The sequence below is a fragment of the Myotis davidii genome, unplaced genomic scaffold, assembly GCF_000327345.1.
Source record: "Myotis davidii unplaced genomic scaffold, ASM32734v1 scaffold815, whole genome shotgun sequence".
Classification (NCBI taxonomy): Eukaryota; Metazoa; Chordata; class Mammalia; order Chiroptera; family Vespertilionidae; genus Myotis; species Myotis davidii.
The window spans coordinates 769,551-780,511 of NW_006288179.1; the positions used below are offsets into that span (position 1 = coordinate 769,551).

Genomic DNA, 10,961 nt, shown 5'->3' on the forward strand with positions numbered 1-10,961 from the left:
CCCCCCTGGGTTTCCGATCACTGTCAGTGGCAGGGGGCTTCTTCCTGCTTTCCCTTTTGCCTCCCTGCATTGTGCCTACATATGCAAATTAACCGCCATTTTGTTGTCAGTTAACTGCCATCTGAGTTGGCAGTTAATTTGCATATAGCCCTGATTAGCCAATGAAAAGGGTATCACCATACGCCAATTACCATTTTTCTCTTTTATTATATAGGATAATAGTACATAGTGTGGACACACTACATATCATAGTCATCTATTTATCAGTTGGTAGACATTTGGACTGTTTCCACTTTTTAGCTATTACAAATAACTAGAGGCCCTGTGCACAAATTCGTGCACGGGTGGGGTCCTGAGGAGGGGTGAGGGGGGCCAGGACGTGATTGATGGTGGGACGCCCTTGCCGGTCTGGGATCCGGATCCAGCCGGCCGGTGGCACTGGTCCATCAGTACCTGACCTGTTCTCTGGAGATTAGACCTGCAGGACTACTTAGGGAGTGAGTGGTTGTTGCCAGGGTGGTGGGCCACCAGGATGGATCAGTCAGCTGAGCAGCGCTCCTGCTATGGAAGCACACTGACCACCAGGGGGCAGCTCCTGCATTGAGTTGTCTGCCCACTGGTGGTCAGTGCACATCAGAGAGACTGATTCACCAGTCATTCCGGTCGGTTGTAAGGATCACTTAGGCATATACACACACACACACGCATACACACACACACAGATATATATAGATATATATATATGCTGCTATGAACATTCATGTTCTTCTATGTAGATCAGCGGTTCTCAACCTGTGGGTCGCGACCCCTTTGGGGGTCGAATGACCCTTTCACAGGGGTCACCTAAGACCATCGGAAAATACATATATAATTACATATTGTTTTTGTGATTAATCACTATGCTTTAATTATGTTCAATTTGTAACAATGAAAATACATCCTGCATATCAGATATTTACATGACGATTCATAACAGTAGCAAAATTACAGTTATGAAGTATCAACGAAAATAATTTTATGGTTGGGGGTCACCACAACATGAGGAACTGTATTAAAGGGTCGCGACGTGAGGAAGGTTGAGAACCACTGATGTAGATGTTTGTTTTCAATACTGGCTACACCTAAAAGTGGAATCACTGAATCACACAGTAACTACTAATGTTTAACATTTTGAGGAACTGCCAGACTGTTTTTCTAAAGCTGCTGCTCCACATTATATTCCCACCAACAATGTATAAATGGTTACAATTTCTCCACCACCTCACCAACACATTACTGTCTTTTTTATTATAGTCATCCTAATTGGTGTAAAGCATATTTCATATGGTTTTGATTTGTATTTCTCTAGTGATTAATAATGTTGGCCATCAGATAACCTGTCCAATTTTTTAAACTGTTTACCCTTTATTATTGAGTTGTAATAGTTCTCTATACACTCTGAATAGCAGTCATATATCATATATATGATTTGTAAATATTTTCTCTCATTCTATGGTTGTCTTTTTATACTCCTGATGGTGTCCTTAAAAGGCACCAAAGTTCTTAATTTTGATGAAGCCCAATTTATGTATTTTTCCTTTGGTTCTTCTACTTTTAGTGTTGTATATCTAGGAAAGCTTGGTCTAATTTAGGGGCGGGTAACCGTTTTCCTGCCAAGGGCCATTTGTATATTTATAACATCGTTCATGGGCCATTCAAATTTATCAACTTAATTTTGCTGTATTTGGTCAAACATTTAATTAACTCACCCCTAATGCCTTGGCAGGGCCAGACCAAATGATTCCCCACGTTCCCCACCCCTGGTCTAATCCGAAGTCACAAAGCTTTATGCCTATATTTTCTTCTAAGAGTTATATAGCTTTAGGTTTCACTGCTTAGAAGTCTATGGTTTTGAATTAATTTTTGTGTTTGGTATGAAGCAAGGTTCAACTTCATTCTTTTTCCTAAGGATATGCAGTTGTTCCAGCACCAGTTGTTGGAAGACTATTCTTTACCCAGTGAATTGTTTTGGCTCCCCTATCAAAAATCAATTGATCATAACACATGTCAATCCAATGCCAATACCACAATGTTTTGAGTGCTGTGGCTCTGTAGTAAATTTTAAAATCTCAAAGTGTGAGTCATCTAACTTTGCTCTTCTTTTTCAAGATTTTTTTTGGGGCTATTCTTGGTCCCTTTCCTTTTCTTTAGAATTCACTTGTCAGTTTCTGCAAAAAAAAAAAAGGGGGGGAAAAAAAGCCAACTAGGATTTTGATAAACGTTGCATTATATCTGTAAATCAATATTATTGTTTGGTATCATCTTAGCAACATTAACTCTTCTGATCCATGAGCAGAGGATGTTTTTATTTTAATTATCTTTAAAAATATTTATTTTTTAATTTTATTCAATACCTTGTAGTTTTCATAGCACATGACTCACACTTTTGTTAAATTTATTCCTAAGTACTTTATTCTTTTTGAAATTAAAAACAAAACTGTTTAATTTTTTTATTATTCATTGTTCATGTATAGGAAGAGAATTGATTTTTGTTACTGATCTGTGTCTTATAACCTTACTGAACTCATTTATTAGTTTTAATAGTTTTAGTTACTCCTTAGAATTTTCTATACAAGATTGTCATTTACAAACAAGAGATAGTTTTACTTTTTTCAATCTCACAATCTGGATATCTTTCCTTTTTACTCATCTAATTGCCCTGGCTAGAATCTCCAGTACAATGTTAGAAGTGGCAAGAAAGGGCATCTTTTCTTATTCCTAATTGGGGAAAGCACTCAGTTTTTCATCATTATATATAAGTAGGGGCCTGATGTACAAAATTCTTGCAAGGGGAGGTCGTCTGGACGGTCATTCTGCTGTTCGGTCTAATTAGCATATTAGCTCTTTATTATATAGGAGGATGTTACCTGGGGTGTGGGAGGTGTGAGGGGGCTGTTTCTAGATGTTCTTTATCAAACTGAGGAAGTTCCCTTCCATTCCTAGTTTACTGGAAGAGATTCAAGGACTGTACTGGTCACCAATTCCCTTTGTACTCTTCTTTGCCTGAGCAATTTCATCTTTCCATATGGCTTCATTTATCATCTGTGGCTGAGCAACTCAATATTCAGTCTCCACTGTGGCTCTTGCTTTGTTTTTTGGATTTAAGTCCAACCCACTACTACTTCACATCCCTACTCGTATATCTCACAGACACAATCTCAAACTCAGCATGTCCTAGACTTACTTCATTCTCTTCCCCTTATCCACCACTACCACCCCAGCTTTCCCCCATGACTCTGTACCTCGGTAAAGGTACAACCCTTCACTCGGTTGCTTAAGCCTGAAAACCAAGAGAGATCTTTGACCTTTTCCTTTCTTCCTTATTTCCGACGTCCAAACAATACATTTTGCCTTTTCTACCTTTAAAGTATCTCCTGATTTGTAATAGTTTCCTAGGGCTACCATAGCAGAGCAGTACACACTGGGTGGCTCAACACAAAGGAAATTCATTTTCTCACAGTTCTGGAGTCTAGACGTCTGAGATCAAGGTGTTTGTAGAATTGGTTCCTTCTGGAGATTCTGAGACACAATCTCCTCCACGACTGTCTCCCAGCTTCCCATGGTTACGGTAAACCTCGGCACTGCTTGGCTTGGAGCTGGCTCACTCGTCTCTGCCTGTGTTGTCGCATGGCCTTCTCCCGCCGTGTGTCTGTGTGCCTCTGTATCGCTTCCTCCTTACATGGACACCTCACTGGGTCCAGAGCCCATCCTAATCCAGTGTGACTTCATCTTAACTTAATAACACCTCCAGAGACTCTATTTTCAAATAAGGTCACATCCACAGGTACCAAGAGTTAGGACTTTATCTTTTTGGGGGGCGGGGGCGCACAATTAAACACACAACATGGTCCCTTCTATTTTCCTGTATGTATAGTGGTGAAAAGATGGCCTTTTGAGTCAGATTGCCTATGTTTGAATCCTAGGTCTGCCACTTTCTAGCTGCCTGATCTTAGAAAGGTTACCTACTCTCTCATCTGAAAAGTGGGGATGAAAACTATCGCATAAAGTTGCTGTCGGGTTTGCACAAATTAATATACGTAAAGCGCCTGATACAGACCTGGGCGCCCAGTGTTAAGTGTTAGTTGTTATTATTCTTGTTAGTATATCCACCATCTCTACTTGTCCACTATCGACCCTTCCAACCTGTTCTCCGAACTATGGCACATTACACACATCTGGTCAAGTCACTGCCCTGCTCAAGACCTTGCTTCCGCCTGCCCCCGAGTTTTCGCACCCCCTCAAGGTCTCCCAGCCTCTCACCTGCACCTCGTTAATGTTCACTCACTTATCAGACTTGGGGTTAGACACACTTCCTCCCAGAAGCTTTCACAGATCCACCGGGTAACATGTCACTGCCTTTCTCTTCCATAATATTCTGCATCTGTGTTAGTGTGACTTGTTCAGTTTCATTTAGATTAATTTCCACTAGAAGGTCAGGATAACTGCTGTACCCTCATCAGCTCTTACTGCGTGGGCCTGGCACATAAATTTGTGCTCGGTAACTTTATTCTGACGGAATAAACATAACGATCTTGTTCATGGGTTTGAGTGTCGATTCACCCAGGGGTCCTCAAACTTTTTAAACAGGGGGCCAGTTCACTGTCCCTCAGACCGTTGGAGGGCCGGACTATAGTTAAAAAAAAACAAACCATGAACAAATTCCTATGCACACTGCACATATCTTATTTTGAAGCAAAAAAACAAACGGGAACAAATACAATATTTGTATTTGCATGTGGCCCGCGGGCCGTAGTTTGAGGACCCCGGAATGTAGCCGGCACACTGTGGCACATGGTGCACGGAGCGCAGTACCCTGCCTCCATGTGCCTCCTAAGGCAGGCAGCAGCCTGCTTGCCCAGGATGGCGGAGGGTGGGGGTTGGGGGGAATGGGGGTGCTGGACTGTGAGGTCCCGGTGGGCATAACCTGTGTCTTCATTTCTGTATGATTCCAGTACAGATACCCAAAACTATGGGCTGAATAAACTTTCTTGGAACGTGGGTGGCTGGATGTCGTGCTAATACCATCACGTCCCCTTTCCTCGTAGCCCCAAAGCCCGCGAACCTCCACGGCCTCCAGGAGTTCGTTCACCCGGTCACCTGTGCTCCGATGGGGCCACGCCCTACCGTCTTTCACGGAGACTCAGACCCCGGGTTTTCCACCGTCGGCGGTCACAGAGCAGTGCATTCAATCACTAACCGAGAGGAATCGCGGGCGGGGCGTCCCTGGCTCACCGCAGGGCCCCCCGCATTCCCACCCCCAGGACCCGCACGCAGCGGGCGTCCGTGGAACAACCTTCACCCCGCTGGTGAGATGCAAACTGCTCGGCTTTCCGCCCACCCCCGCAGGAAGGGCCCCAACAGCGGGCCCTTCGCCGCCTCCTCTCCCGCCCCAGGCTGTCCCCTCGCGCGGCGGTCTCGGGTCCGCGCCCCCCGGGCAGTGCCGCCGCCACCCCAGCCCCACCCCACGGCCCACTCACTGTTCTTGAGGAATCGCTCCTCGTGCAGCACCGCGATGGCGTTGACGCAGAGCAGGGCCGCCTGCAGCAGCGAGTACAGGGTGAAGGCCATGGTCGATGGGAACCACCCCGAAGCCCAGCAGATTCGTCCGCAGCCGCCGCAGGGAACGTGGCGCCGCCGCAGCCGGCGCTCTCCTACGGCGGCTGACGAGGCCCAAAACGCCCTCTCCGAGAAGCTCCTCCCCTAACTGGCTAAGTCCCACCCCCAACTGGATAAGCCCCGCCCCACGCTTACGTCAGCAAGGCCTGCTGCTTAGCTGTCCAGACTACTGTCCAATGCAAAAGCCACGTGTGGCTGTGGAACACTTGAAATGGGTTGGTCCGAATTGTGGGACTGTAAGTGTAAAATACACATCGGATTTCAAAGATTAGGGACGAAGACAAGAACGTAAAAATCTTTGAATAATTTAAAAATGTTGATTACATTTGAATATATTAGGTAAATAAATTAACATTAACTTTATTTCTACTTTTTAAAAAATGTGGCTGTGTGGACATTCAGAATGACATGTGAGCTTGAATTATATTTCTATTGGATAGTGCTGTACTAGATACTGCCAAGAGCTATATGCGATGCTAAAATACCTATTTTACAGATGAAGAAATGGAGGCTTTGGCAAATAATTTTTAAAATTAAAATAAAATAACACGTCTTAAAGTTACTCAGTGAGAAACATTCTCTGTTTGATCAAATTCTAGGCAGGCTGCTCTGAGCCCTCTACTAGGCCTCAACCTTGGCATATAAAAACTATAGATTCTCAACACATGATTACATCCAATCGCTTACCCCCACATTAAAAGACTTAAAAAACAAAACCACTAACACAGTTTCTAACAGCTCAAGACCTTATTCCTAGGATGACCCCTTAAAGTGCTTGCCTGGGGGATTTTAAGTCTGCCAAAAAATTCCCTTAGTTCCAGCCAACAGCTGCAAATGGGCCCCTGGCCCACCCAGTATTACAACACTTACCTAAAGGGCTTCCAATTGTGAGTCCTTCCTTTGTCCTTTTGAGATGTAGATGAATCTCCCACAATTCAAGGGTGTCTTTCTTAAGGACCTGAAGGCCATACTTTACAATGTAAATTTCAGGAAGGATGGGGTCTCTGTCTCCCAGTCTCTGTGGAAGGGCAAGATCCTAATCGATAATTGCCAGCTAATAGACACAACTGGCTAACCAACCTTTACGCGGACCACACTTTGTATTTTTCACATTCTTGATTCAAAGGAGCCCTTGCTCTCCTCCCTTTCTACTCCCTCATTCTCCATTTAAAATGCCCAGTCACCTCTGTACAGATTGAAGTTGAGTTTAGTTCACACTTGACCCTCTTCCCTATTGAAATAGTATACTACTGATATACTGTCTTTGCCATTCTGCTTGGTGTCATCTTTGTTTAACTTTGACAGCAGCAGTAAGAAGTTGAGTCTGATCATGTTAAGTTTTAGATATTGAGAACGAGTGTAGTATGCAAAGTAATCATCTCCTGAACTTCTCAGGGTCCCCTAAAATGGAAAAGGAGAAAGCAGCACATTAGTCCTAGAAAGGACTTTGGAAGCCCATACGTTGTTGTTGCTACGAGAGACACTAGCCACAAAAAGAGAGACAATAATTAAACTCCCAAGAAGAAATGAAGCTTAAATAGGCCTAATAGTTAGTGCCTGTAGGGAAGAAGAAATATATCGTTTCCCACAGATGTATGTAAACACTATCCCCCAAATCAGTCCCGAGTGCAACTCAGGTAGGAAAATAACAGGATACCAACAAATCCTCCAGTTTTAAAAGGCCGACGAAACTCTAGACCCTGATGACAGTGATGGAGAAGGTGGGTGTGAAGCATAGTAACCTCGATCTTGGGTAAAAACTGCTGTTTGAAACTTTAACCCTGCTTTTTTGGCTTCTGTAAATGCTTGCTTGCTTAAATAATAGGGAAAAATCAGACTACTCCCATTCCAGAGAGGCCATAAACTATGCCCCAGACAGAGTTGTCAGTGTTGGCGCCAGGCCAGGCCTTGAATTATGGTCTCACAGCCCCTTCCCAGCACGCAGGCTTTCTTTCTCAGAAGGTCTGGAAGTCTCATTCCAAATTTGGAAGACAAAGAACTGAAAAAAGTATAAATAAGAAAGACTTCCACCATGTTGGGTCCCAGAATTTGAGAAGGAATATTTCCTCTGGGCCCACTAGCACTAGCAAAATAAAAAAGACTCCAAATTAATTTGGCTTATTGATTAAGGTGTCTTCTGATTTATAGTATAACAGGTGGACAGTGAGCACTACAGGATTTCTTCACTGTGATGAGTCGGGGGGAAGAGGCAACTATGGGGCCTTGTTTGGCAGCTTGGGTTGAGTAGTGAATCGGTTTTTACTAGACTGTAAATTTACTGAGGAGAAGGGATAAAGGGGGAAGACTAGAGATCATGGGGATGGATGGAGAAGAGGTGGGACTAAAGCCTCCCACAGTTACCTCTTGTGTCACCTGCCACTGGATTACAACTCATATGATCCAATCCTTTTATTCTAAAAAAAAATCAAGTTAACCTCCTTGGGCCTCTGTTACTTCATCTAAAAAATTAGGTGATTACGAACTCTAAGGCTCCTTCAGCCCCCACAAATCTCTAGATCTAGCAAAAGCAGCTACCTTAAAATATAAGGTAGTACTAGTACTGTGCTGTCTAATTCATTATTTTTCAAAAGTCCAGAATTATTTGCAGAGATATTTTAAAAGCCCATAATTTTAGAAATATATTTATAAGTAATTTTCTCAGGTTTTTTTTTAATATATTTTATTGATTTTTTACAGAGAGGAAGGGAGAGAGATAGAGAGCTAGAAACATCGATGAGAGACAAACATCGATCAGCTGCCTCCTGCACATCTCCTACTGGGGATGTGCCCGCAACCCAGGTACATGCCCTTGACCAGAATCGAACCCGGGACCTTTCAGTCCGCAGGCCAATACTCTATCCACTGAGCCAAACCGGTTTCGGCTAATTTTCTCAGTTTTAAAAAATCTTCCCCAAATGCAGAGAAGGGGGTAAAATGCATATTCTACATTTTTAGCAGCTTGGGGGGAAAAATACTGGCAATGGCCTGTTTAAAGTTAGAACTTGCTGCTTGGTGTAGAGCTTCTGATACGTGTTCATGCATTCATGTTAGTTCTATTAGACACTGCCACTGAGGATGAAACTTTCTTCAATTTCAAACACAGATGCCTCCGTATCATTTGCTTCTCCAAGTTTTGTTTTGCTTTTTTTTTCTCATCAGACTTTAGATGGTATGCTTGGGTATCTTGGAGCATCTTGCCAAAGACTTTCTTTATAATATGGAGTCCATGTTTTCATTGCTTTGACAAGAATCAAATAATGGGTGCCTTCAATAAAGTTCCTATAGGCAAGGGGAGCAATGGTTAAGATTATGTCTAGAGTAATCTGTATGCCTGGCCCCTAGTTAGATATGGGAGCCATTTAAAGTTAAAATGCCCCAGGATGGACTTAAAAGAGATTGTGTATTGAACTCAAATCTTTACCCTTCTCTGTACCCATGCCTTTGCTTTATTGTTTGACTGATCCTTGACTTTTGGTTCAGTTATGTGACTTGATTAGGCCAATAGAACAAGGAAGAAGTGAGGATGTGCCAGCTTTGGGCCTAGATCTAACCATAGTATGTGCTTCTGCTTTCTTTCTTGTGCCTCTGAAATTGCCAGGAAACACACACACACACACACACACACACACACACACACACACAGCCTGGGCCAGTCCTCAGGTTCTAGCCTGGGCCAGTCCTCAGGTTCTAGGATAAGGATTAGAGACACTTGGAGCAGAACCAAATGATGCCAGCCTAGATTAGCAAATCCTCATCCAACCAAAAATCCATGAGAATAAATGATTGTTGTTTTAAATCATTAAATTTGGGGGTTGTTCATTCTATAGTAATTTTTTTGGAGGGGAGGGAGAAATTGGGGAGAGAGAGAGAGAGAGCATTGATGTGAGAGAGACACAGCAATTGTTGCTGTCAGTTTGCACCCAGACTGGGGCTGGGGATCAAGCCTGCAACAGAGGAATGTGCCCTTCACGGGGAATCCAACCCATGACCTTTTGGTCCATTAGAGCAGGCCAATGCTCCAACCACTGAGCAAACAGGCCAACGTTATAGTATTTTTGAAGCAACAGATCTCTATCACTCCCTTGCTGACTTAATTTATTCTAATCCTTACATTTATTTACTCTGAAGACTCCCAAATTTATATCTCCTACCCAGAACTCTTGGCTTATATTTCCAAGTGACTATACCACTTGGGTGTCTAGTAGATATCTCAAATTTATTTTGCAGTCATCGTGTTGAAGTTAATGGCAACTCCATCCTTCCAGGGGATCAAGGCAAAATCCTTGGATTGTCTTGCCTCTATCTCTTTCTCTCACACCCTCTATACAATCCATCAGCGAATTCCGTTAACTTCAACACATATTCAAATCTGACCAGTTCTCACCTTTTCCACCACTACAGCCCTGGACCATAGATTAATACAATACTTCCTAGCAGGTCTCTATGGCTCCACCTTGGTCCCTCTACAGTTTATTCTCCCCAGAGCAGCCCAAGTACTTCTTTTAAATCCAAGTAATAACTATTTGTTTGTTGAGAGAACTGGGTCATGTATCTTATAGAACTTCCCACGTTCTCAGATTTTGCTAATTGCATCCTCATGGTCTTTCTCGACTGACTTAAATGCTTGTGCACATTCTCGGAATCATCTGTAAAGAGTGAAAACACTGGCTGATTGAAGAAAATAGTCACTATTTAAACTGGCTAAAACCTTTCACTAACTAAATGGAAAATATCAGGTCTGTGGTAAACAAAAACTTTTTCACAAGTTAGATCTTAGAATAATTTTTTAATAAATGTGCTGTCTGCTCTTTCCACTCATATTTTTTAATTTCAGCATTTTTATTCCCACATTCATTAAAAGTAGTTTATTAAGGTAAGGATTATGCATGTTACTTATTAAAAATTTAGACTCACCTTGAAGAATGATAAAAATGGATGATTGGTTTTAACCATTTTTATCCTAATATATTTTAATAGATATATTTATCTTATTGTCTGTGTCTGAGATATGAATCAATGATGACTGAGGTATGTTTACTTTTAATCCTGCTATTTACAAAGGCAACTTTGAGCTTAAGTGGGTTTATGGCAGCAGAATTCACCCAAATGGGTTCAATTTGAGGTAAGCATTGGCCTAAAATAGGAAAATCCCACAAGAAGAGCCTCATTCATGTTTATGGATTCATACAAGCTATTCTTGGTATGAAACTCAAATGAAACCATTTGTAAGCTGAAAGCTTGTACATTATGAAGTGATTCTTGAAATAGGGCTTTTGGAAATGTAAAGTTTCTTTAAAAAATAAAAA

General features: G+C 42.4%; 1 protein-coding gene across 1 annotated transcript in view; it reads right to left on the reverse strand.

Moving 5' to 3' along the window:
• The window catches only part of IER3IP1 (immediate early response 3 interacting protein 1), a 9,309-nt gene extending 3,597 nt beyond the window's left edge, over nt 1–5,712 (reverse strand). The window contains exon 1 of the mRNA XM_006759963.2: nt 5,517–5,712. Within this exon, the coding sequence (XP_006760026.1) occupies nt 5,517–5,607 (91 nt within the window). The 5' untranslated portion in view covers nt 5,608–5,712. The remainder of the gene's footprint in view (nt 1–5,516) is intronic.
• Nucleotides 5,713–10,961: the final 5,249 nt, after the last annotated feature.